The sequence below is a fragment of the Dermacentor albipictus genome, chromosome 1 (genome assembly GCF_038994185.2).
Source record: "Dermacentor albipictus isolate Rhodes 1998 colony chromosome 1, USDA_Dalb.pri_finalv2, whole genome shotgun sequence".
Lineage (NCBI taxonomy): Eukaryota > Metazoa > Arthropoda > Arachnida > Ixodida > Ixodidae > Dermacentor > Dermacentor albipictus.
This window is the reverse complement of record NC_091821.1, coordinates 464,060,978-464,088,969: the sequence shown is the minus strand read 5'-3', so window position 1 is coordinate 464,088,969 and position 27,992 is coordinate 464,060,978. Positions and strand designations below refer to the sequence as shown.

General features: G+C 45.7%; 1 protein-coding gene across 4 annotated transcripts in view; it reads right to left on the bottom strand.

Annotated features, from left to right (window-relative positions):
- Nucleotides 1-27,992, bottom strand: part of LOC135905598 (scoloptoxin SSD14-like) — a 153,369-nt gene that overhangs the window by 54,452 nt on the left and 70,925 nt on the right. For all 4 annotated transcript variants that reach the window (XR_010565419.2, XM_065436547.2, XM_065436550.2 and 1 more), the window contains exons 6-7: nucleotides 21,867-22,059; nucleotides 19,395-19,558 (exon numbers count right to left, since the gene is read on the bottom strand). Coding sequence is in view for 3 of the 4 variants with exons in the window: in XM_065436547.2 (XP_065292619.2) it covers nucleotides 19,395-19,558; nucleotides 21,867-22,059 (357 nt within the window). In the remaining variant the exon portion in view is untranslated. The remainder of the gene's footprint in view (nucleotides 1-19,394; nucleotides 19,559-21,866; nucleotides 22,060-27,992) is intronic.

The following is a 27,992-nucleotide window of genomic DNA, read 5'->3' as shown; positions in this document are numbered from 1 at the left end:
GAATGCAACCAATTGTGTCGTACACGAAAAACCCTGCTGAAACCCATGCTGACTAGGATGAAGAAGGTTATTGTTATCAAGATGAGACATGATGCAGGTATACACATGTGCCATAACCTTACATACATAAAATGCTAGTTAAGGATACTGGTCCGTAATTCTCAACTCTGTTCCTCTGTCCACTCTTATGAATTGGCACCACTCGCGCTAGTTTCCAATCACCAGGAACAACGCTGTTATTTAAGAAATTTTGAAATAAGCGACAGAAGTACAAAGATGCCCGAGCAATTTATAAGGAATGATGTAGGGATATCATCCGGACCACACACTTTTGTTCGTTTCAAACTCTGTAATAATCACTCTATGCTCGTCACACTAAATACAACCTCAGACATTTCGCCGGCTCCGACCGGAAAATCAACTCTATTAACCCCCCTAATGTTTGAATGAGTAGACTGAAATACTGATGAAAGGTATTAAACAAAAATGTCGACCTTACTTGACGCAAGCGATAGTAAATAGCTTGACGATTTCCGCTCAAGCTCGGGCCATCTTCTGAGCGGCAACACTAGCGCGCGACCACACATCAGCCATAACGGCGGTGACTGAGCGAATCGCGACAGCACGTCGACTTGGCGTTGACCTATTGAAACCCATGCGCCTGATGTTCACCTCTTCGTCGGGCTCAAAGAACGGCGGGCAGACTCCGATGGCGCTCGCCCGCCCTCGCGGTCCGGGCAGGCTGCCTCCTCCGGTTCCTCTGTGATTAACACGTTTGTTAGAATATGGTGCGCAAAAGCTCCGTCAACGAGTGTGCTTACCTGGCTGCATCACGGCGGGCGTTATACACGTCTTTCTTCCACACGCCGCGCCATTGGGCTGCAGTTTTCACTGCCGGGCCCTCAGCGTTCAGCAAGGCAATCACTTGCTGCGAGAGCTCCTCCTTGCGCGCCGCCGTCAGCTGTTGACCCAGCACACACGACGCCTTCGCAAGGTAGGGGTGCTCTTCAACAAATGACACGAGTATATCGTGTTGCCTCGCTGAAGCATGAGGACCCAGCAGCCTAACCTTCTGCGAGGACATCGTTTTGGATCCGGGGCGCGCAAACTGGCAAGTCCAAAACGTAAACAAAGCGAGGCAACTTGTTTGCATAGCGTATGGCACACCACCTAGCGACTAAATAAGAAAACAACACAAATAAACTTACAACTCCCAGTAGCGGTCTGCGCCGCAAGCTCACATTTATTACTAAAAATATATTTGCAAGTGTTCTGTAGAAACCAATATTTTTTTATCAAACCAGCAACATCCTTTAATTGCTATACCGTCCCCCAAGTACAAACAAAAATGATGACGTGATCTTCCGGCAGACCGCCGCTCGTTGATTGGTTCCCCTCACGCCTCCCCGTTCCACTCTTTCTCCGAGTTACGTAATCCCGACGTAACAGCCAAAAGGAACCGGTTCCCAAAGGAACCGTTACAGAATACGGCCCCAGTTCAGTACAAGTTCACTGTACTCATTCACTCACTTCTTTCTAGTGCGTCCGTCTTTTGGGCTAGTTGGGCGTAAATCGCTCGTGTAGCAATCAAGAACACTGACGCACTGAAGCATACGTGACAACGCAGTCATGTTTGAGTCAGTGTGTCGTTATAGTTGAGCACTGCAAAAAGAAATTATCTGTTTGCAACGTGTGTCCTATGTGCAGTGCATAGCAGGACCTGCATCATGCAAGACCTATGCATGTAGCAGCGTATACCACGATTGCTTCGATGCCCGCCTCAGAAGCAGCAAATACTGAGTCAATGAAACTGTAATTGATTTTTTATCTCACTTTTTGCTTATGGAAAGTGTAGATGGTGTGAGTGCATTGTGGGGAAGGTGAAAAGGTGTCATCAGTGTTTTGTGCAGTCAGTATGCTTAAACTGCTGGAATCCCTTCAGCCTCTACTAAAATGTTTCTTGCTGCGATACTGAAAATTGTAGTCAGGACAAAGATGTACTCAAAACCAAGTTACTAATGCATCTGCGCAGAATGTGTTTGATTAACAAGTTAACGCTCCACAACAACAATATGCCGATGCACAGCATATGTGCTTACAATAAATACATTCCGTAAAGGTGAACGTCTGGGCCTACAATATCAAACTTTGTAGTAGCACTGTAAAAAGTGCTGCCATGCGCATCAGCCACAACGAAACTGCTGCACGTCCAACCTTCTTCCTTGGAGGCACTTCTATAAAGACTGTTCGGGCCCTTCCCATTCTGGGTGTAGCATTTAGCTGTTCTCTCAACTTTTCCGCATATGTCACCAGCACTCTATGTAAGCACCGGCCCTTTCTTGGTTTTGTGTCCTGTGTCTCCCTTCCCTGATGACCTAAGGTTTTCCGAGCACTCTGCACTTCTATCATTCTGCCACGACTTGAGTACTGCTCATCAGTATAGTTCCCGTGCCAAACTCGCGACGCTAACAAACTTAAGCTTGTTCAACGTCGGACAATACATACCCTTTACTCCCGTGTTTTCGGTTGTCACAAGCTCATGCCAGCCTTCGAGGATTGCCTCAAACCCCTCAAGTAGCACACCCTGCAATACCAACGCAACATTGCACTTGTCTATACTGCAGGGTGTTTGACGTCTCTCTGGACAGCACTAATCTTTCTTCATTTCTTCTGAACAAGTGGTCAGCACAGCCTGAGCCCTCATCACGCCTTTATGGCCCGAACCACAACTCCATGATTATATCTGGCATGCAGAGCTTTCTCTCCACCCCCCTGGCGATTTGGATTCTCCTTCCTTGGAACCAGACTTCATTGGCACTCCTGTGTGTTGTGCACCTGTCGAATGTGTGCGTGTGTGCCGTGCTGTGTTATTGAGCAAGTGTGTGTGCACGTGGAGAGGAAGGAAGTGTCTTCTGCATCCTGCAAATTCCTGCTTTGGATGGCTGGTTATCAGATGCTCTAACATACAGACATCAGCCTTCTTTTTAGTCTAGTGTGCCAAGTTACCACTAAGATTATTATTATTATTATTATTATTATTATTAGAATCATCACTTTGACCACATTGATTGTGTTGAAGCCAGCGTGACACATAATTCAAAATATTTCTGGAGCTTTGTGGGCTCTCTCTTCCAAAAGGAGTGCCAAAGATGTACGTCTTCTTCATGAAAATAGTGGTGTTGTCTCGAACACTGCTGATGCCTTTGCAGAACATTTCTGCTTGCTATATGGTGTGAAATATGCTTCAAGTAACCTTCCTTCTCAGTCTGGCCCAGTGTATGCTAACAGTCAATGAAAAACTCGTTTCCAAGTATATGAAGTGCCTTAAGCTTTGCCTTAAACTTTCCCTTTCTTGTGGTGCTGATGGTATTTCCTCCACAGAGCTTAACCCTTTGAGAAGCTGTCTACACAATTGGGCACAGCAGGAGCGTGCATCAATAGCAAAAGCACTGATGGAAGTAATGGTATTTAAAATGTGTTTCATACATCTTGAAACACTTGTTATTGGAACTGTGCTGCAATTTTGAATAACGTGCAGAATGTGTTAACAAAATGAGTGGGAAGGTAGACGGCTGGGTGTTGTTACTCTGTGTCAGTATGTTGTATGTAGCGGGTTCACTTCTTTCATTGTTTTTTACAATGTCGTGCACCAGGCATAATTGTCAAGTGGCTGGATAAGTTCTTTTCAAGCTTTTCAAAACACGAAATAGTACATGTTTTCATATTTTGTGTTCATGTAGTGAGTTTTCGCATGGAGTCGAAATTTTGTAAACTTGACGAAACTCGCTAAACAATTGAAAATTCTTAATATTTGCTGCAGCTGTACACTTTCTACGATTCTGAGGATGCAAGAGATGTGGTGAAAGCAACTTTTCAATCAACGGGATAAAGTGGTATCTGAAAGGGTTAAGACGTATGGAAACATACTTGTTCCTAGTTCTCACAAGCATCTTCAATAGTTCCCTAAAGTCTAGTACCTTTTCTAGCACTCGGAAGGTAGCATGAACATTGCCCATGCACAAATCAGGTGCTAGATGTGCAGTTACTAACTCCCGACCTATATCTATCCTCTTCAGTGCGTCAGGTGTTTGAATCAATATGGGATTCCTCGCTTTCTGTTAGTGCTAAGAGCATTTTAATAAATGAACAGCATGACTTTGTGTGCCGACATTTCAGACTTTCAGACTATTTCAGACTGTCAACAGTATTCACCACTGCATCGACTTCCAAAAAGACATTTTTTCACTCTCAAACTGGTGCAGAAGCAATAAGTATTCTTAAATGCTTCCAACACTATGGCATTAGGTTATATGCACAAAACGCACCATGTGAAATTTTGATACACCCTACGTGATGCACCACTCCTTAAGGTCGATGAAATGAAAGATCTTGGTGTGTACTTCGACAAAATGCTTAGCTTCTCTTCACATAGATAATTACACAAGATGCCATTCACGCTCTTGGAATTGCATGCCGTATATTGCACGATTTTCACTCACCTGTTGTGTTTCTGAAATTCTGCTGTGTGCCTCGAACTACCAGAGTATGCCTCTGTAGGAGGGGGGTGCAATGAGCAAATCTAGCTCTGACCTCATTGAACGCATCCAGAATAAATTGATGTCTATCTTCAAGCACCACTTTTGCCATTCTGGCGACCACAGTTGAGCCTTCTCAAATATAATTCAACTCGCACCTCTAGATTCAAGTCTTAATTAATCGCACCTTTTGTTCCTGTATAAGCTGGTCCATGACATTATACATTCCTTAAAGCTTCATGATCATATGCATTTGTTTGTGCCGCAACAGTACACCAGGTAGCATTCCACATTCGTTGCCTGGATTTGTTACAAGATTGTGCTAGTAAGACTCGACTCCAAGACATACTTCAGAGATCATTTCCTGTGTTTTGTGTATCTGTAGATAATCACGTAGGATTAACTCCCTTTTACTTTTCCGCGTTTCCTTTTTTCCCTATTTGTTTCTCTATCTTCCATTTTTTTGTCTACTGCATTCATGTTTTCTCTATATTTTGTCTCACATAGTGCTCGTTAAGTGCACCAGTACAAAGGCTCTCTAGCTGTTCCTGGGCACTACAATAAAAATTTGAATGATTGACTATTATCGTAGCATAAAACTGTGCTTTTTAAGTATGTACTAGTATACTATTTTAGTGCAGTAGCTTTCGTGCAATTAAAAAAAGGGCATGAATTAAGAAGAGAGAGAGAAAATGATAAATGAAAGGTAGGGAGGTTAACCACGACTGAGCCCTGTTGGCTACCCTACACTGGGGAAAGGGAAAGGGGGACGGAAAGATTAAAAGAAGAGAAAGTCCACTAGGGATATCAGTCGGTCACTCAGTCTGGATCACAGGCGCTGACTCAATCCGGTACCTTTCAAATATCGCAGCAGCGCTTTTGTGGCCTTTTCTAGTTGCGATATGCGAGGCCATGGTCCGAAGATCTTGTTTAAGGTGAACGGCTTTCCATCTAGCTGATTGAGAGCTCTGCAGAGGTCTTGCCTTTCATCTTCAAAAGATGGGCAGTAGCACATTAGGTGTTCTATGGTTTCCTCGACACCGCCGGCATTGCACTCGGCGCTATCAGCCATTCCAGTCAAAAATGCATATGCACTGGTGAATGCGACGCCCAAACGTAAGCGGCACAGCGCTGTTTCCTCATTTCACAGAAGACCTGGAACAGCCGCAGTTGCATAGCGGGATCGAGGGAATGCAATCGATGTTGAGTGAATTCAGGCGTGTGCCACTTTTCCAATGTCAAAAGAGTGCACTAGCTTGCCTAAGTGCTGGGCTGCGTCGGTCTGCGATAAAGGTACAGAAACAAGGGTTGCTCCTTCGTGGGCTTTAATAGCAGCTTCGTCGGCGAGGTCGTTGCCGGAGATACCGCAATGACCAGGTAGCCACTGAAACACGACGTCGTGTCCTTTCATGATCATGTGATGGTGCATTTCTCGTATCTCCGACACGAGTTGTTCACACGACCCGCGACTAAGAGATGACGGAAGACATTGCGAGGCCGCCTTTGAATCGCAGAATATTGCCCACCGATTAGCCGGTTGGTTATTAATATAATCAACGGCATCTCGGAGGGCAACAACCTCCGAACCGGTCGATGTTGTCAAGTGAGATATCTTGTATTGGATGCTTAGTGATCGTGATGGTATAACCACTGCGCTGGTGGAGCTGGTCTGAGTGGAAGAACCATCCGTATATATGTGGACTCTATCAAAGTAGAAAGTGTGCAAACAATCCAGAGCTGTTTGCTTCAAGGCCAAGGTAGGCAGGACGGTCTTCTTTCTTATCCCTGGAACCGTAAGACGCACTTGAGGTTGTTTTAAACACCACAAAGCTGAGATTGAACGTGCTGAGGGTGTGAAGCCCGATGGTAAGGAGGCACGATGGATGCTGACCTTGTTGGAGAAGGACGCCTGTGCTCGTCGTTCTGGCATGAATTAAGAAAGTTCAATAATATGCTATGTGCCTGATCATATGCAATGGCTGGCTACTGTATGCAATGTCGTGCAATAAAATAATATGCCACAGCAATTATTGCGTGCCTCGCAGAACAAATTGAATATATCTTTGTCAGTCAAAACTTCATAGCAGGCTGAAAACAATAAACTGCAATTTTTCTTTTTGTGTTGACGAAGTGTATAAATTGTGAAAATAACCTGTTTATATATTTCTTATACTATGCAAATGAGCTGCTCCCATACATTCGAATAAGTGCTTCAATAGTACGACTTGGCAAAGGGCAACGAAAGACTCGTATTAAAACCCTCTAATTCTCAAGCTTGTATTATCTGACGGTATGTCATTTCATTAATGTAAAGAAAGGCAAACTTGATATGTGGAAACCAGTTACAATAGAACATGGCCCTTACACTGTGAAAATGTTTTGTAGGAATACACTCAATGTGAAGGCCTCCGGATGCGGTGTTGATGCTTCAAAACAACCTAGAATAATAGAGGTGCTCCATGGGCTAGATTTGGCCGAATCAAAAATTGGGGGGAGACAAGATACGAATTACATACATTTTAGCTATTCTAGTTTTTTTTTGTGAGTGCCACAGGTGTTTCAATTCTGGTTTGCTGATTTTCTCAGAACACAGTTTTTCACGTTTCTCTCATGCACCAAAAAGCATAATTATATTGACACGGATTCTTTATCTGTATCCAGTTACCGTATTTCACCGGCTAAAAAATGTTAAACGTTATCGCTCGGTGCAGGATGCGCCTGAACGTATCGGAAATTTCGCGAATGTTATCGATGGTTCTGTCTGTTGTCAACGAACATTGCTAATCTGATTGCATGCGCGACACGAATTGTGTTGTAGTTTCTGGAAGGCGCGCGGGCACCGGCGAATAGGCTGTAACTTTCGACGACTGCCGTATGCAAACCGAGGCGCTTGACCCGCAGATGAGATTTTCTACGATTGCCGACATTGCTCGCCGCTATCGTTGCGATTGATCCGGCACTATTCATTTACCGTCACTACTACGTGGCAATATTTCCAACACAGATTTTTTCAGTTATACATTGCACGCCTAATTCTTGCATAGTTGGCTGTGCAATGAGCTACCAAAAAATGAAATGGTGCAACAGTTTTTGATATATGGCATCGTCGTGCAGGTGTTCGCAAAGCGATCTTGCAGACAGACGACGCGCGAGCGCTGATGTCGATATTTTGTACACTATTGTTACTTCAAAAATAAAAAACTGTTGCGGCAGGTGTATATTCATTATTCAAACGTGTTTTTTATATATAAAAGCACATACAGATCACTAACTTATTGTTTCAAGCTTAGTTTACAGCAGGCTGTTTTAGGCCGGACTTTGACGGATGAAGACGGAACAGTCCAGCAACAGTGCGCCGCAGCCGAGGAGCGAGCCTCGGCGCGCGTCGGAGCTTGTCTTCAGTGGTTGCGCGCCCTTTCCCTCCAGCCGAAGCGAAGCGACGCGTTCGCTTGCCAGCGCGCGCCGAAGCTTTCGGCGCGTGCCAGTGGTTGGGGCATAAGAGTTGCGTTGTAGGAAAAATTAGGCAGAAGATATCGCTGATGTATGCCCATGTAGCGAAACTTTCATGGTTTTGGAGAACGGTCCACTGAAACACTGACGCATTTCACAGCCGTGTGGATCATCCTATAGGGGGCGCAATTTAGAAATGAGAGAGAGAATCTTCTAAAGCCCGTTTTATCTGTCTGATGACATCAGTCACCTGTTTTTGATTTGTTAGTAGTTGAGAATGCCTTTCACCGGTTATTTCCGAAACGCAGTTGATCTTGCTACTGCTGAGAGATCCCGTTCGGACCATTCCAACGCTTTTGATTTCTTACTATGCGCATGCGTCATAAATGACGTGGTGAACAAGGAAGCCATGTAGTGCACAACCTTTAGACAAAATGCCACAGTGGACTAGGAATGATCAGGTATCTATGAAAATTAAGGATCCAGGATATGTGGTCTGAATTAGTAATTATATAAGTCGATATAAGAACACATATGACGTCAGAGTGCACCTGCGCAGTCGATACAACTTCGGAAATGAGACGGACACTAAACTGCGGGAAGGATGCTAAAAAAAGTTTGCTTTAACCCCCGTATGCAGAAATGCAACTTAAGTCGAAGCCCATGCTTGACTTGATCCGAGTGACGCCTATCGGGAACGCGCCGAAGGATACGCAGTGAGCGTCTTTGGGCACGTTAACGCCAGGCGTCATCTAAATCAAGTCAAGCATGTGCTTCGACTTAAGTTGCATTTCTGCATACGGGGGTAAGTATCGACATTCCTTGCATCCTTCGAGTCACTCACTCTGGTTTTCCATTCTTTGCCGGTTCATCTGAATGCGTCTATGGGGGGTGTTATGAAGGCTAGAGTTACTGTATACGCTACTAAAGATGAAATGTATACAGTAATGCTACACAATTACAAAAGTTGGACCCTTTGGGGTGTACATTTGTCCTGCAGCTCTAATTGTCATCTGCTTCGTTTGTGCTTCCTTTCTTGAAAACTCAGCTCTCGCTGCTTTCCTGTCGAGAAGGCTATATCAAGGCGATAACGCGCATGACGTTCATGACTTTGAAGTACCGGGCTCGCAGCGTTGAAGAAAGGAAATGCGTGTAAGACAGATGACGATTATTGTTGCGGGACAAGATAAGCCCCAAAGGGTGTAGATTTTTTAAGGAGTTTAATTATTAATAATTATTCATTAGTGTTTTATGGTGCAAGGGCTACAACGGCCAAAGAGCGCTAGTAAGGAGTTTAATTAAGGCAACACACCAAGGACGTTTACGTTTTTTTTACCACTGGCCTTTTTGTTATTTCAGCTCGGTGTTTTTTTTTTAGATATACCAGCTGCCTAGCGTCAGCGAGCCCTAGTCCGTCAGCCAATCATAGTTCTTCAGAAACATGTTCTTTCTCATGTAGCATCGGCGCCGGTGCAATATTATGCACAGTCAGACTTGCACTGTTTTGCACATTATTACTTGGAATAAACATTCGCAGCAGCACGAGGAGCAGTTTACTACCGAAGAAATCGAAGCATTTATTGCAGAGGTGGCGTTCTCGGGTGAAAAAGGAGGGAGACAACTGTTTTGTCCACCTCTCTCCTTCCTGAATATTTAGATCACACTGTTAGCTTCGCCTAAACTGTTCCACCTTGGGGCTCGTTTATGGATAAACTATATGGCGGGGTATCAGCCTATCGTGGTAGCTAGAAGTAAAGAGGTAAAGCTTCCGACTGCCAATCTGTAGGTTCACATTTCGAATCCAGCTGGAGCGGTGCGTGGCGTTTCATTTTCTTCGCACAGGGTCACGAAATACCTCGCGTGAAAGATGACAAATACTTCGGTAAATGGATAAAAGAAGGCAATGGATATTGACGGCGAGGAGTTACGGAGTCGCCATCTATCGGAAGCGCCTCGCTGGCGTAGTATGAGGGATCACGCGGCGCGCTCCTCATAGGTTTTGCTGTCAGCGTTCACTGAAAACACCACGCGCGAGCTCTCCCGGACATTTCTGTAAGTACTTTCGAATCGAGAGAAGTTTTTTGTTGTCTAAATAATACTCTTGGGCAAACTGAAATCACAGACTCGTTTACAGATGCTATCTCTTTACCGATCGAATACGTACAGTGAACGCCACTGCGCGCGGTCGCCGCGATGGAGACTTCCGAACCGGCTTTCTTGCGTGAAAAGTGGGTAAACGCTGAGAGCAAACTATGTGAAGTATAGTCTTATAGTGTTTGTATAGCTAAATGGAGCGTAATAGAATGAAGCCTCAATGCAGTAGTCGCACAGATTCGCAGCGACCGACTGCGCGTCTGCAAGCTTGTCCGCGCACTGTTTCGCTTTCTCCGCGCGCGTTTTCACACCGTGCCATGAGCTTTAGGCCACAGAATATGAGCATTTGACAGTATACAAGCAACCATTGTTGCGTGGGCGATATCAGAGCTGTTCAAAAATAATTTCATTGTAGAGACTTCGACTTCTACGGGGACTGTGATGTGCGGTCGCAACAATTCAATCTTTCTTTTCTTTTAAATTCTTGGACGTTTCAATATTATTTCTCGAGTTGCGTCGCACTGTATATTTATTGGTGTTTTCAGCGTGCGATTTCCCGCTGCTTCTTTTTTGCAATCCAGTGCACAGAATTCATAACACAAACATGACCATATGCCATGCTTTTTATAATGTGCTTCTTACCGCTCCCTTTCCATTCCAGTGAACTTGCAAGTATCTATAGCATCGACAAGTTCATAGACCAAACCTTCATGGCATTAGTCGGGCAGCGGACTCGGGCGAGCGTCTCATTGCGCGTTTTCCGAACATCACAAACCCGGCGCCGCAGCAGAAATCTTCCTCGCGTCTGTGCTTGCTGCATACCCGAGTTGTAGCCGATTACTGTTTGCCGGTTTTATGTTTTGCTAGCCAAGCTTCACGCAGCTTCTTGTCCTGCGGCTTCGTGTGAATAAGGCTGACACCGGGCTCCGTTGCGTAGGTCCGGCACTGCGGCAGCGAGCAGTAGCCTACCATGTTGCGCGCCTTCAAAGGCAGCCACTACCTATTGTAGTGCTTTCCAGCGTTGTAAAGGAGACACTCGAAGAAGGAAAATCTCGCCACTAAATGAGGACCGCAGCGTACAAGGGAATTTAAACCCTCGTTTTCAGCTGGCTTCGGCGCTTCCGAAGCAGCCGATGCGGCCGCTATGTCCACGTGATCCCTAATAGCACGTCACGCCGACGGTGGCGCCAGCTTTTCAAGTGGTGGAGCTCGAGGCCAATATGGAAGAACATGAAAAACAATAACAGTAAACGGGACGAGAAACACGGCCATAAGGAAACACAGAGCGCTGTGGGGATACAATATGTGCGAGATGCTCCGAGGTGTGTGGAAAGGTGTAATGGTTCCTGGACTTACTTTTGGAAATGCGGTTGTTTGCTTGAAATCAGGGGTACAATCAGGACTCGATGGGAACCAAATGTCAGTGGGACGCCTCGCATTGGGCGCTCACGGAAGGCTGCATACGAAGCTCTGCAAGATAATATGGGCTGGACCAGTATTTAAGTAAGGGAAACGTACAGTAAAATTAATTACGAAGAACGACTAAGGAATATGGAAGAAAGTAAATGGGCTGGGAGAGTGTTGAGGTATTTGTAGAGATACAAAATTGATTCACAGTGGAGGAAAAGGACTAGGAAGCCTACCAGCAAGAAAGAACGTCAAGAAAAAAAACGAAAGAACGGTGCATTACAGCAACAAAAAATGTCAAGCGGAAAGTCAGAGAGGCTGAAATAATCTCACGGGTGGTGGCAATGGAAAAGGAACCTGCTATGAGTAACTACCTAAGGGGAAGAACGAAATAAAGAAAGAAACAATGATAACTCAAAGGGAAGCTCATTACTTTTCGAAGCGAGATCAGGATGTCTTAGAACACGCACCTATAAAGCGAAATATACGAAGGAAGGAGCATGTGCTAACTGCGGTAAAGCTAGGGAAACGATGGAACATGTTTTATTAGAATGTGAAGATATCTACCCAGCGGTCGGTTTAAGAATCACTGGCCTCCTTGAGCAGGAGGAAAGTAAACATCCGCAATAGAGATTAGTAAGAGGCAAATAGAAGATCGGTGGAACAAAAGTAGGGAAACAACAAAAAACGGAGACGTACAAAAACAAATGGTAATCCTCCGTAGAGGGCCAGCCTGCCAGCAAGCCCACCCGCCCGGCCGGCTGGCCGGCGCCTTTCACAGGCTGTGGCTTATGGCACGTGCTCTGTTTGCTTTCCTATGCGACAAAAGTGCAGGTACTGGCCTCTGATGGTGTAAACATTACAATCTTCGATAGCCTGAAGAGAGCGCTTGGAGTTGGCATCTCAACAGCGTACTGATCACGTATGCTGTCGCGTATGCGTACACTCAGCGTCGTGGGCAGTCAGGCCGTGAAAGAAGCGTCGCGCGGATCAGGAGCGTCTTCGCTACGCAGCGAAACGTAGCGCAGAACGCCAATGTATGTATCAAATGTATACATACAATTATAATGATTAATTGAGTTACGTACAGCCCCATAATTCAATTAAAGTTACACTTCCGCCACGATGGGATATGCCATGTCAGGCAATGATAATTTTCAACCCTCTCAGCGATGATGAACGATGAAGCGCAACAACGCCTCAAGCAAACAAGTCGCCCAGTGTGTACTGCGGACTACGCAGACAAACAGCAATGGTGCAAGCAAGGCAACGTTTAACATCAACTCGCCACCCTGCTATAGAAATAGGCGCTCAAGGAATTACGCATTTGCCGCAATCATTACTGCTAATTATTGTCAATCAAAGCAAACAACGTACAAAGGTTCGCTTACATGGATGGCCACAATGCGTGGGATCCGCAGATTCTTTTCACATTTCAGGTATTAGTTTAACACCTTTTCCTATAGGCATAAGGGGCTGAAATATAGACACAAGAAAGTATACCTCACCAAGTTTGGCCATTTTGAACTGACAAGTGCAGTGCATGCAATGCGCGCTGTCGATTGTGCCTGCAAAATACTACACCGCTGCGCGCCTCGAAAAGAGGTGAAATTCCAAACCAAACGCCCTGCAACATTCTTATCGGGGGCGCCACGCTCCCAAATGGAGAGTCGACGTCAATCACGCAAGTGCGCCTACGTAATTCGCCGTGCTGTGACATCATTCCCAATGCCCCCCCCCCCCCCCCCCCACACCTTGAGAATTATGCATGGCAACGACAGTTATTTATTTGATCTGTTGCTTCAATAGATGAGTTAAAGTTTGCAGAAATAATCTAACCTACAAACCGAATGTCTGCGTGTTTTTGTTTTACTTGGTACCGTAACAAGAGAGATGTACTCCCGTTTCGTCTGCTTGTTCCCCTGTTGTGCAATCGCGCGCGCAGCGAGCGAAACTATGCCATTTTCTACCGTGTTCCAGCGCGCGATCATGTTCTGCGATCCTCTTGCGTCTGCCTCAGTGCTCCTGTAGCACTGACCTATACCGCTAGTCAGGTGTTTTCGTGTACAGCACGCACAATTGCACGTTGCGCGAAACACGAAAAACACACCAGCTCGCGCGCGAGACCATCAGCGGAAGTGCGGCGCGCAGCAAGAAAGCGACAAAAAAAAGAAAGAAAGAAAGGCGGGGCCCGCGATATATGCGTCACACGATCGTCCATCTACAGTATGGAAAAACACAGGGAAGGAATTTCGCTTGCGGAGGCCACACGGGGCAAGTAGAGAGAGTGTCAATTTTGACGTGACGCAATTCATGGGTTCTCGGCAATGAAATATTTTCACCTCGGCTGTTACTGAATCAATTTGAACAATTTTTGCGGTAGAACGCTCCCTAAAGGGTACGTAACAACTTTCAGCGTATAACCACAACTTGCTATGTAGCTGGCGAGGGGCCCTTTGGGAGTGCAAATTTCCTTAGTGCGTACTCGCGCAGCTATTTCCGTCTTCACCACCATTTTTCCTAATAGCTTGCAGTCGTGCTCTTCTGCTTGTGTGGCCACGTGCTCACCTGTTTTCCAGAACTTGCGTCACCGCTATCATTGGTCGCAACTCGCACAGCTTTGTGAATAGTTTACAGAATGAACCTAGTGGTTTGCCCACACTGATAGCATCAACTGGGCCAAGTTTCGCTTCCAAGCTGACAAGTGTCAGTAGTACCCTCTCGAACACCAAGCTCGCGCTGACAGATCGTCGCGTCTGATGTTTTGGTCCTATCACCCTGCCACTTCTGGACAACTAAAGCATGCAAGAGCAGCTTCCCCCTCCCCCCCCCCCAAAAAAAAACACAGGAAATAAAAAAGAACCGTCTGGCTTCATGGAGTTCTTTGTAGTGGTACATCGGTGTTTTCCCGCTAGGTCGGTGTAGGTGGACAATTCGCATGTCAATAACCGAGCCAAGATAACCGTAAAATGTCTTATAGGGTTGTGGGGACAGTTTTCCGAATCGTTGTAGCGCTACTCTTGCGAAATCACGACGTTTGTTCTTCCCGCGGACAGCAAATCTCCTTGAGATTTTTCTTCCTCCTTGAAAAAAACACGACCAAAGAAGCACCTGGAATGATTCAAACGACGCTTATAGCCGCCTTCATGCAGTCGTTCTTACGTGATTGTCGAAAAAAATCAACAGAAGAAACAAACGACAGTCGCTGGTACACAATCGACAAGATTTCAGAGGCTGATGGCATGAGTTGGAGCACTTCTGACCGAGTTCATATGTGGAAAAGTAGGCGCCTAAAGCGGTGCCACGATGTTTGTTCCGCGCCTTCTCACCCAGGACAAAAAGCAAAACAAGGAACACTTGCTTCATTTTGTGCAAGGATTTAAAAAAATCATATCGAAAGTAACCTACACCTTTTATCGAAGATCATCACGGGAGCTGAAAATTCGTGCTATGGTCATGAGCCCCCGAAACCAAGCAAGTTTCGAGCCAACTGCGGCCGCTTTCTTCATAAAGACCGAAAGAAACTCGACAAGTGCGCTTGTGTGCAGACGATGGTCACGTATTTTTTCCTGCTTCGGCTTTAGTGTATATGTGCAACGGGAGCTACTTCTTTCTGTCAATTAGCAATTTTACTTGGACGTATAAGGCGATTGAAATAGAACGGGCAAGGAAAGTGCGCATAATAATAGAATGCGTGTGTTTAGTTTCTCCATCACGACAACGCCGCAGCCCACCCTCCTTCCACTATGTAATGATATTTAGCCTCTCGGAGATGAACCGGCGTGCCACACGTACAATATCCATCAGATAGAGCTCCGTGTGATATTGTTTTTATCTTTACAGAATAAAATTTATTAAAGTATGGAGATTTACCACTGTGCACGAGGTGAGCACATCAGAGGCCACTCAACACCATTGAGCTTGAGGAGCTCCATAGTTCTTTCGACCATTAGGATAAATGGTTGTGCAACTGCATTACTTTGACGGCAACTAAGTACTTTTTGTCCTAAATGACAGCAATACTTTTCTCTTTTCCTTGTTTTTCTTTTTTGGTAGGGGGAGGGGGGGGGGGGCTTCTCGTTTTCGTATTGAGAAACGCAAGCTCGTCTCCGGCCTTCATTTAGCAGCAGCACTTGCAGCTAGCAAGACATGGACTTGTATGCCCTTTTACACCTGCAGCTCACTGCTTTCTTTATTACCTCTTCGAAAGCTTTTCTTTTTTTGCAACTTATTTTGCCAGTTCTCTTTTTTTTTTTGCGTATTGCTCCTCTATGTTCACGCGGCCTACATGTGCAGAGTTGGCTGATATACTGCAAAAAAAGTGATATTATTTTAAAGGGCAAAAAAATTACGGGGTTCTATGTGCCAAAACCCCGATGTAAACACAAGGCACGGCGTAGTGGGGACTCTGGAAATTTGACTACCTGGGATTCTTTAACGTGCACCTAAATCTAAGTACACGGGTGTTTTCGCATTTCGCCCCCATCGATATGCGGCCGCCGTGGTCGCGGTTCGATCCCGCGACCTCGTGCTTAGCAGCTCAACACAAGTAACAACGGCGTGTTTCTTCACAGGGCAAACCGTATGAGGTAGTGGGATGGCTACTTAAGAAATTCCTATTGAGGCTTCATGCTTAAAAACCGAATGTCGTTGCTATGAAAACAGAAACTCACAACCCAATTTGTATACTCACATCTTGTCATTCAATCGCTTAATAAATAATAGAAACTCCTCATGGGGGCATATCATTTGGAGACTGAAGTTTTGGGAAACTTTTGATGTAAATTCGTGAAATCACTCATTGAGGAAAAATTTAGAGGATCCTTAAGCCTCGCCTTTAAGAATGGCAGGCGATAGCATTCAAAGGTATTTGACTGCTTCTCACGCTTCCCGGCAACTGCAGCTTATGTAACCGTAAAGTTTACTGGGAAACGCTGGCGGCGAACGCTATAAACAAAGGCGAGCTTTCTGGTAGAAAAACGGCCTCTTGCATAGGCCGCGATGCGGTGGAGGCGAGCGCCATGTCTAGGTGTAGCAAGCAACCGGGCGCACAGCTTTATGGCCTTTGAGATTTGCGCGCGCCGGCTCGCGGAAATCTCGGAGGCCATGGCCGTTCTATGAATGGTAGAAACGTAGGAAAAGATATCTGTATAGTGCAACAAAACAAAGACACAAGAAGAAACGAAGACGGAGACAAGCGCTAACTATCAACAACGAAAGTGACTTCCAGGGTCGGTCATACTTATACCCCCAAACAACCACGTGCACACTATGATGTCAACCATGCGAATGCACTTGCGTACATGACGGTATGAAAACAATCTAAAACCGACAGACCAGGAAAATACAAGGCAGTCTAAATGACATAAGGGAAATGCAGTTCAGCCTTTATGCCATGCGCAAATAATCCAACTCTCTCCCCGTGAAGAGGGGCATAACTAACATGTGTTTCGAAAACTCGCTTAGAAAATGATGCCTACACCTAATAAAAACCAGTCTCCTGCAGCTGCATGCGCGTCTTAAGGAGACTGGTTATCCTAACCATGTGTCGGTGGCGGAGAGATTGCTAAAATAGGAACACTCCAGAGCCCCGGTGAGATTGCCAGGGCTAGCACTCGTGAGCAGGTGAAAACCGCTGTGATTACGTACGTACACCAGGTATCACATACGCTGAAAAAACTTGGAAGTCGCGCCAGCGTACAGGTTGTTTCTTCAGCTCCAAATAAGCTGGGCACCTTGTGCAAAACCACAAACCCAATCAGGAGAAAAGTGCTGGTGTGTGATAAGAATCACAAAGATCCGTTAGTAGGATGCGCGGTGGGGGTGATCTATCGCATTCCGCTGTCATGTGGTAAATGCCACACAAGCCAAACGGGAAGAAGCATCAACGAGCGCTTAAGAGAGCGGAGAAATAAGTGCCACAGTGTATCAGGCGACGGTTTTCTTGGTTTCCATTGTAAAGCATGTCCATGTCGGCCATGTCGCCCACTTCTAGAATATACCACTATTATAAACAGGGATAAGCGCGAACGCGTAAGACTAATAATAGAAACGGAGCAGATCCTCACGGCCGCTGACCAATGCATCACCAAAGCGTCCCTGTCGTTGTTCGCGAGAGAGTTGGATTATTTGCTTATGGCGCAAAGGCTGAACTGCACTTTCCATATCTCATTTAGATTTTCTTGTGTTTTGCTGTAGTATCGGTTTTAGATTGTTTTCATACCGTCATGTAACCGCTGTGGCTGCTCAGTGGCTGTGGTGTTGGGCTGCTGAGCACGAGGTCGCGGGATCGAATCCCGGCCACGGCGGCCGCATTTCGATGGGGGCGAAATGCGAAAACACCCGTGTGCTTAGATTTAGGTGCACGTTAAAGAACCGCAGGTGGTCGAAATTTCCGGAGCCCTCCAATACGGCATCCCTCATGATCAGAGAGTGGTTTTGGCAGGTAAAACCCCATAATTTAATTTTTAACACCGTCATGTACGTAAGTGCGTCCTCATGGCTGATATCATAGTGTGCACGTGGTTGTATGGGGGTATATGTATGACCGATCCCGGAAGTAAAATTTTCGTTATTGATAGTTAGCGCTTGTCTTCTCTTGGTTTCTTCTTGTGCCCTTGTTTTGTTGCGCTATACAGATACCTTTCAATGATGACCGACCAACAAGCACTCATCGCCACCCTCGTTGGAAAAAGGTTTTGTGCTTTCCATCTCCGCGTAAGAGAGTTATGTTTTCTCGTATTTTCATATCACAAACCAACGCCATCATGTCTGAAGGTTGTGCGTAAGTCTTACTGTTCGATTATTCTGAAGTATCTTACTTTGAGAAATTGAGTTAGGTCAGTAACTTCTTTGCGCTATACACAAGGTCTTCGTGGCTGGGTTTGCATGGTTCGAAATTCAGAAGCGCGTACTGGTGACGTTGGCTCGAGCTTGCGGGCTCAGGCAACGCGTACCGCTATCCATGTTGTCTGAAGCATCTACGTCGCCGGAGGCCGCAACCTTGGCGGTAGTGCAACGTGACCGTCCACTCCGGTACACCGCAGACGAAACAAGGGAGCGGGAGAACGCAGCAAAACGAGCGAAGAGGCAAGCAGCAAAATCCACCATCGTTGCCAACTCTCCCAATACATTAAGGGCGAAAAATGTTAAATTTTTGCAGAGTGCGGCACGTAAGTGCGGGAGGAAAGGTCAGAAATGACGAAGGATTGCCTTCTTCACGTTGTTTTCTGCACTTCAGTGCTTCATGGTGCAAAATTTGGCACCATTGACTTAAACTAACTCGCCCACATCGCTATTCTTATTCATGTCGGCCGGAACGAACATAAACGCAAACATTACTCGCAGCGCAAAACTAGAAGAGTCGCTCAGGGGCGTTCAATTGGAAGTTAGTGCTTTCGTGCTCACAACTCATAAGATGTAACTAGGTGCTTGAGAAAATAATATCTTCACTAAAGCCTTTTCAGCCGACTGCCATGTGGTTCGGTTGAGTAGCTGCGTGCTATCCATCCCAAATGGTTAGTGCAGACGACTATTTAAATCACTAGGATATAGGTAACTCTGAGATATTTGATAAAACATTGATTTGACAGAGAAACAAAGCATTTGTCCATCTTTTTATGAGAGTGGTCACGTTAGCGCGGGTTTCCTCCTTAGATTAGCAGAACTAAGCTCTTCTTTTTTCCTTTCTTCTCAGCAATAGGATTTATCTTCAGCCAGTGTAGCCCAGCTAGCAATACTAATGAAATGACTACTTGCTTTCTTATATATTCGACAGTTTTCCAATTTTGGGAAAAGTACTGTTCGAATGTTTCCTTAACTGTTGTGTTCATATAGGAGCCAATGCAGTGCATTAAGTAATATATCGCCACAGAGCGCTGCGGAAATCACGATGAAGCGTCCACTCACTTGAATTACTGACCGCTTGTACGATCTTTTCTGCCAAAGCTCCTTTATAAAAGTAGTCGACACCCTTGTCCATTAGTTCCTTGTAAGTCTTTGCAAGGTCAGGATTTCTCAGCGTGTCTCCTTGGGTGAGAGGATTGCCAGTGCCCCTTTTGGAGTACAAGTCCCTGAGGTGAACAGAAAGAAAATTGATTTTACTCAAACGAATAACAATTATTAGTCCGTGGTGGTCCCCTCAAAAGTGTCAACACGGGAAGGAGAACGTTCTGGGAAGCGCTCTAAGGTTTAAAAAAAAGAAGGCCCGTGGAATACGGGAATAGAGGCTTCTAAGCACGAGGTTGCGGGATTGAATCCCGGCCATGGCGTCCGCATTACAATGGGGGTGAAATGCGAAAACACCCGTGTACTTAGATTTAGGTGCAGGTTAAAAAACAAACAGGCGGTCGAAATTTCCGGTGTCCTCGACCACGGCGGACGTCATAATCAGAAAGTAGTTTTGGCACGTAAAAACCCATAATTTTTTATTTATTATGGGAATAGCAAGCACAGACCATGAAGAAAAGCCAGATTGCCCATCACCACCTATACCGTGTCATATCTCGTGATCCCCTGGCGCCGCATGGTACAGCAGATAGACCGACAAAACAAGGCTGTATAAACTTCATCAGGACGTGAGGAAATAAATTTATTTGTGCTTCAAGGAAACCTAAGCCATTCTTAGACACATGCTGCTCACATGCGCAATTTGGAGGCTTCTATTATCTGACGCATGATTCGGCCTGCGCTCTTTGCTGACGATAACAAATTTTTCAAACAGTGAACGGCAGCCGCAATCCCGACAATATGCAGCTTCAATACATCGTGTAGCTGCAAACGCGGTGAATTAGCGTTAGCGTTGAATGTCCCACACTGCGCATGCGCTGTACGTAAACAATGCTGGGGCGATGCTGGGGCGATGCTGGAGTGGTGAACGCTAACGCAAGCAAAGGGTGAGCCTTACGTACGGCAACATGGTGGCGCAAGTCGAAGCGAGAGCTGCCCCCTTCGAATCTGCCTGTACTGCTCGGCTCATTCATTCCCCACTAGTGCTTTAAGTTTGGTTGAAATTTGTGATGATGATGCTTCGACAGCGGCCTACTGGTAACAAATGGGCAGTGCTTCCGAGATATATACGTTCTCAAGTAGCGGTGCAGTATAGGCTTGACGAGAGAGAGTTTGCTGACGCTTTCTGTAACCGCGTCAAGACGGCGCCAAAGCCTGTCTTTCACTCATTCGCTTGACTTAGTGATGCACTTCACCATTCGGCATTGAATTAGCTCGACATTTCGTAGGGGGGTGGTTTGCCAGCATACTTCGTGTTTTTAGGTCTATATGGCGTCGTATACGTTTGCGTTAGCGTTTTGCTGCTCTTCGCTATGCTAAGACTAGTTTACGCTGCGCAATGCAGAATTCCTTAGCCTTAGCGTTGCGTCGCACGCTAACGCTAACGCACGCGTCTTACGCTCCGCCAAAAGTCCCTAATGAAAGCAAGCTGTCGGCTCACAGCTCTCAAAACTTTACGAGCATGCTCTGTTTCCATGACCTTCAAGCATCTCTTGCTTTGTCCGACGTGCATTCGGCTATACATGAGAGTGGCACTCGATACACAACAGCCCCGGAACATTGGATAAACTTCTGTCAAACTCCAAATCATTCACTCAAATATTTTTTCTACAACCAGCTTCATGTTTGCTTTCTCTGTAGGAGACACGACACAGCCTATAGTTGCAGGAAACTCTATGTGACAAAGAAGGTGGCCACGTGCGAGCAGAACATCCGGATGCTGTGCCACCCGCTGTGTCTCGCTCTTTATATGCATGCTGCTGCTTGCTGCGCAGCAGTTGCCCACAGGACGACCGAGGAACTGGAGCAAGTGAAAAAGCGCTGCTTGGGACCACGTGAGCATCCAGTGTGCCATGTTGTCCCGACACCTCCCGATAAAGGAAATCTACACTGGTTGTATGACGCCTGTTAGAGCAAATTATTTAGGATGCCCTGAGGTTTTCCAGATATTTTTTTAGAGTTTAGGGGTCATTGGAATTTATTTAAACCTAAACATAAGACGTCGAAAATATTAGGTCAGTAATGTTTGAAAAAATATGGCCATTTCTGACGCTATTCAGAAGCAGCAAAAATATCATTGCAGAAATTAATTTACCTAGAATATGACTGGTTTAACGGTAACGTTTTGTTCATGTTTGGGCTCGGGGGAACGGGTATTTACTTCTCTACGTTATGCTTCGAAATACTCTCATATGTTTATTTTTAATTTGCGAAATTATGTCTCTCTCAGTCTTAGTGTTCCCGAAATTCATTCATCTATCTACAAAGAAGGCAGGGAATTGACAGATAATTCTTCCCGACCTTTCAAGCATTCACGATTTCCCATCAGCGAATCTGAGCTGAAACAGAAATTAGAATACCGGAGATACTTACTTTAAGGCTGGAGTTTCCTTGAGGTGCTTGTACTCAGGTTGTATGGCGTTGGCTAAATAATTTGTAACTTGTATGCCTTCCCTGGCAAGCTTTATAGAGTATTCAAAATGTTCCCCGAACGTCTTGTTGCCGAAATTCCTGACGAGTTCCTCATAACCGCGAAGTTCTCCCGGGACAGCCACCGACAGTCCACCTGCGCACCACGCAGAAATGAAAAGTAATGATTTTAGCGCAGTGCCGCTGAACAGTGAAAATAGGCCTACTTCTATGATAACGTGCCTAAGAAATTCCTGTCATCTAATTTGGTCTTATCGCTCAGCTATCATACCCAGCACCTAGTTATTCCTCACCCCTAAACTTAGGTGCACTATCCGAAATTGCCCCGCGATGATACAAACAGCACGGCACGAACTGCGTTCGCGGTCCGTAGAAATTACTCCCCAGCTGGATACACGCACTTTCATTCCCGCGTATATTGGCTCCGTCTCCAGCCACCGTCCTAGCATGAAGGAAGTGGTGCTTAGCAGGCTTGGGGTTGAGGGTATCCCTTACACCAGCGGTCACCTGTTCTTAGAACAGGCTGCGATTTCCACTGGGTGTAACATGTCCAAAACTACCTCCTTCCGGTGACTGAATATGATTCCTACCACTTGAATCAAGCCAAAGTTCAAGAAGTTCACCTGAACAGCGCCAGCTGAAGGGGGGAGAGAATGAAGAGCATGATAAAAGAGAAGAATAAAAAAATTGCAGTGGTGACATGACCATTGCTTCATTTATTATATGTCTGCGGCCTAATTGCATAATTTGGCGCAGCTGACGAGTGAACGAATATGAGTGACCTTTTTCGTTCAAAGTTGCAACGTCCGAGTGGTGTGCAAGAGCTATCAAATCCAAGATTATTCTTCAGTCGACCTCCTTCTGGACACGACAACGGTTAGCGCCTGGATCTTGTTCTGGATCGGGCTGTCGTGTCTCCCGCGGAACTTGTTAAACGAAGTTCTGCGAAAATACATAACCCAGTAGCCCTATGCTCGTACTCAACCTGCTGCCAGCTGGTACTCAGCGACTGTTCGAACATGGAGCGCCGTACGGCGAGAGATCGACAATTCTTCAGGCCTTCAATTGCGACGAAACACAGCAACAACTTTCGGAATAGAACACAATGACGCAAGCTCCTTTCTGCCTTCCAACCTAGGAGGAAGCACCCAATTGAAATTTTATGACCAGAAACGTTTGACGGGTCTCCTGGTGACCCAGAAGAATTGGTCACCTTTCATGAAGAAGCAGCAAAATAGAATGGATGGCTATCGGACCATGAAGGTGTGGTAAAAATGGCACGATTTCTCAATAGGGTAGGGAAGAAAATTGCGTGAGCTGCACTTAAGAAAGCGTGTTTTGCGAACGTAGTCTACGTGGAAAGATATCTGCCTGTCTACACTCAGGAGAAATTATGTTGAAGAAAGGGAGCAGGCGCAGTTTTAACGTATTAGGTTTGGTTCCCCAATTTTATAGTTTCCTCAGAAGCAACGACTTATTGCTGAATCAGAGGTGCTATTAGGATCATGTCTTAGCGCTCGTATTTTCCTGCCCAGAAATTTGTAACTACATTCCCAAATAGAAGGGCTCGAAACTCTCAAAGCACTACTAGAGCTGCTATAAACCTTTCCTCACTAGTAGTCTGAGCGAACCTGCAAGAATTGTCGAGACCTTCAGGGATAGTCACATTCTCATTCTAGAAACCCGGACGTAATGCCACCCCAACTAACAGAAAGTATAACTACTAGACTTCGAATCACCGACTCAGAACCCTATGATCCCTTGCAATAACCGGCATTGTTGAACAAGACAGAGCCGCAAACACAACCGGAATCCCTATGTCTACCTCAGAGTGTAAAGGAGGCCATGCTACTAATGTCTTCACGTTTCCTCCCCATAGGATGCGAACTGAATGAACAGGCGCTGCGAGCTCAACATCAACGCCAATATCAATACTATAGAGAAAAAAAGCAAATAGAGAAGAAATAGGCTCAGGCATACCAGTCCTTGAACGAGGATACGGTGGTCGTGAAAACGAGGCATTATAAATGGACGAGCTTAAGGCTAAAATACTAGTCGCAGTGCGTGGAAGTTGTTGCCTTTGTGGTAGAAGGTGTCCAATATGACTTTCTTCTCACTCGTCCAAATATAAAATCGTTGAGACTAAACATTCAGTAGGACGGCGCTGTGTCTGTAAGCTCCGATGAAGATAACTAAAAATATGTGGCTGTTGCGAAATTTACTCGCTAGCCCGAAAAGAGACCCAGTAGGCAATCTATCTAGAATTGTTTTGCATGGGAGGCTATACTCCTGCAACCACGAAGTTCTAAGTATACTTTGAATTACACGATACTACTAAAGTACGGAAAAAGCCCTAGAATCCATCGAGAGAAAAGACAGGGCTGAAAGAGTAGCTGCAGCGCAAATTAGACGCAGGTATAATTCGCACATCTGTGTTGCTTTTGGCATCACCAATCCCCAAGACTCCAAAAGAATACGACAGCCTCAGAATGTGCAGACTGCAGGACGATTAAGAGCCAGACGCCGCTGATCCGATCCTTAATGCTTCGAACAGACATCGTCATTGAGGAGACATCTGAATGCACCTGGTTTTCGAGAATAGATCTGTGCAAAGTGCATCTAAGAAATGCCACTCCAAGAAGAAACCAAGAAATACACCGCCTTTTTGATGCCATTTGGCAATTATAAGAATTGTGTTCACCTATGAAAAGTGGCTTCAGAAGCTCACCGATGCTGTTCTGAATCCTTTTTTGGGACGCTTCTGCTATGCGTGTTGAATGTCGCAAACGAGCAGCAAACATTGTTGCACACGTGGTTGGGGGACCGACGACACAAAAGAGGGAGCCGGCGAACGGACGAGAGGCGCCCCACTGCAGCACGTGCCGGCCGGCGCATCTACCAACAACCTGATCCGTTCCACCGCCTTTTCGGCGAACCGCCCACTCAGTGCGAGGCGCGGGCGCCCCCGACAAGGACGAAGGCCTCGGTGCGGCCAAAAGAGAACGTCGATTTTGTGTTTGTTCTCCCTTTCCCTTCTCCTTTCTTCAATATCTTCTGTAAATAAACCAGTCTCGAAACGGATCCCAACCAGTGAAGTTCCTTCCGTCGAGGCTCCTGAGTGCACGGCCGACGCCGTCCACTTTAGTTAACACGCAGCAAAAGTTAGCAGAGTCGTCCAAGAGCGACAGCAATTAGAGTCAGCCCAAAGGCGCGAGCATTCATTTACATTTTTTGGTGTCGAACCCGGGAATACTTCGCCTGCTGACATCGAAAGCGCCATGGAACGACTACAGAAGAAGCAGACCGCCCTGCGACAAGCAATCGAGAAAATCATCGCAGCGGCCAGCGACCTACTGCAATCACCAACCATCCAAGTCGGTGAGCTTGAGGAACGCCTCGACCGTCTTCTTGAACAAGCAGATGAGTTGAAATCTGTTAACGAGAGCATCGAAAAGAAGATAGATGTTCAAGAATTAGATGCAGAATTAGAAGCTTGTGCTGCATACATCCAGAAAATCTGCTTCCTCAAAACAAAGATCAAGAGAGTTCTCAGGAGTCAGGCAGCCAACGAGAGCCGGTCGACAACTCCATCAGTGACAGGCAACGCGTCAGAGCAGGAAGCATACCACATTGGTTCCGTCCCACCTGCGGCATTCCAGCCACTATCAGCAACCACCGGAGTCATGCGTGTAGGTGTGACCACAGCACGTGACGAAATTTCTCGTCAACTAGGATCATTCTGGGAGATGGAGCACCTTGGGATCGTCGACGATGTACAGCTGACTACCAAAGACGACAGCGTTCTGCGGGTCTTTGAAGAAACCATCACCCACAAGAACGGTAGATACCAAGTAGCTCTCCCATGGAAAGAGAACGCGTCAGACTTGACGGACAATCAGAGCACATCATCGCACAGACTTCGCTCATTAACGGCGAAGCTGCTGCGACATGAAGAAGCCATTCTAGACTACGATCAGGCAATCAGGAACTACCTGCAAGCTGGACACACCGGGGAAGCGAACGAACTGGGTGAGTCCCCGCTGGGGCCCATTTACTACATGCCACACCGAGGTGTGCTGTGGCCTAGTAGCAAAACAACCAAGTTGAGAGGCGTATTCGATGCCTCTTGCAAAGCGGCGGAAAAGCTGTCACTGAACGACGTCTTCTTCGCAGGACCTGATCTAAATTTTTGATCACGAGTTCGCACCGCCCAACTATTCTGTGATCCGGAAGGACCGCCCCACACGTGGTGGTGGAGTGGCGTTATTGATAAAAAAGGGCCTTTCCTTTATAGCCCTTCCAGAGGTACAAGGCGCTGAGGCCATTTTTTGTAAACTTCTTTGTGACGGCACAAACATATTCATAGGTTGTGTTTATCGGAGCCCAAACTCTGATGATGCTTCTATCAGTGTCATTCATGATTACATAGAACGCCACGTGTTTGGTTCCCGCGTTGTCCTCTTGGGCGACTTTAATCTGCCAGACATTAACTGGAATAGTATGTGCTACTCATCATCAGCTTCGGATGCATTGCTTGACCTCATGCTAACCTTCAATCTTCATCAGATCATTTCATGCCCCACCCGCTCACAGGGAAATACTCGGAACATACTAGATCTAATCTTTTTCAGTAACCACTTCGACATAAATCGCATAAAAACTGATGTAGTTCATGGTATATCAGACCACGACGTACCAGTGTGCATCGTGCCTCTTGGTGGCAGCATAACCACTCATTCTTCTGTATCTATAGTAACAGACTTCGAAAACGCTGACGATAACAGCATACTAATGCACCTCGCTCATGAATTCCAGCATTTTTCAGAAATTGGCTCCGATGCTTCAGTAGATGTAAATTCCCTTTGGTTTCACTTCAAATCGGTTGTACTTTACTGCATCACTCACTACGTTCCTACAAAAACAAAGCGTCCTCCAAAAAATAATCCATGGATCACGCGAGAAGTTATTCAAGCAAAACGACGTTTGAAAAGGTTACGTAGGGCAATAAAAACAAAAGGTTGTGCAGAATCCAGAATTCAGAAATTACCGGTTGCCATCGCTGAATTCAAGCTTAAAGCTAAACGTGCTAAACAACACTACTTTGATGTAACACTACCTAATTTTCTTGTTAATAACCCTCAGAGGTTCTGGAATTACTTTCGTACTAATAAAAATGCTACATCACATTCTCTTCCCGAAGAAAAAACTGCTAAGGCTAACGCATATAACGATTTTTTTCGGTCAGTGTTCACTACAGATGATAACATTATTCCCCCATTTGCAACGCAACATCACGCGAAAATCGATAAATTAGATATTACGGATGCCGGTATTTTCAATCTACTGCTTAAACTTGACCCCAAGAAAGGTAGTGGCCCCGACGACGTACCCAATACTTTCCTCAAAAGATATGCAGAGTGGTGCAGTAAATATCTTGGCCTAGTCTTCCGGAAATCACTTAAGACTTCGCAACTACCTCATGATTGGAAAATTGCAAAGGTAATCCCGATCCACAAGGGAGGTGACACAACATTACCTTCAAATTTCAGACCCATTTCACTAACGAGCACGTCATGTAAACTTCTAGAACACATAATCTTAAAGCACATGAACGTATTCCTAGAACGCATTAATTTTTTCTCACCCAACCAACACGGTTTTCGCAGTGGTCTATCGACAGTAACCCAACTAACGGAACTAGTCCACGATCTTGCTATTACAGTTAATAACCGCGGTCAAACTGACTTGATACTACTCGATTTGTCCAAGGCTTTCGACTGTGTATGTCACAGCAAATTAATAGCTAAAGTTGAAAAGGTTTTTGGTATAGGAGAACTTTCTGCTTGGATAAAAGGTTTCTTAAGTAACCGCTCGCAATTTGTGGTTTACGAAAAAACTCTTTCTAACACAGTCGCAGTAACATCCGGAGTCCCCCAAGGGTCTGTGCTTGGACCATTGCTTTTCTTACTCTATATTAACGATATCACAGCTAACATCAATTGCAATATAAAGCTATTCGCAGACGACTGCGTCATATACAGAGAAATTAACAATTACAATGATCATATT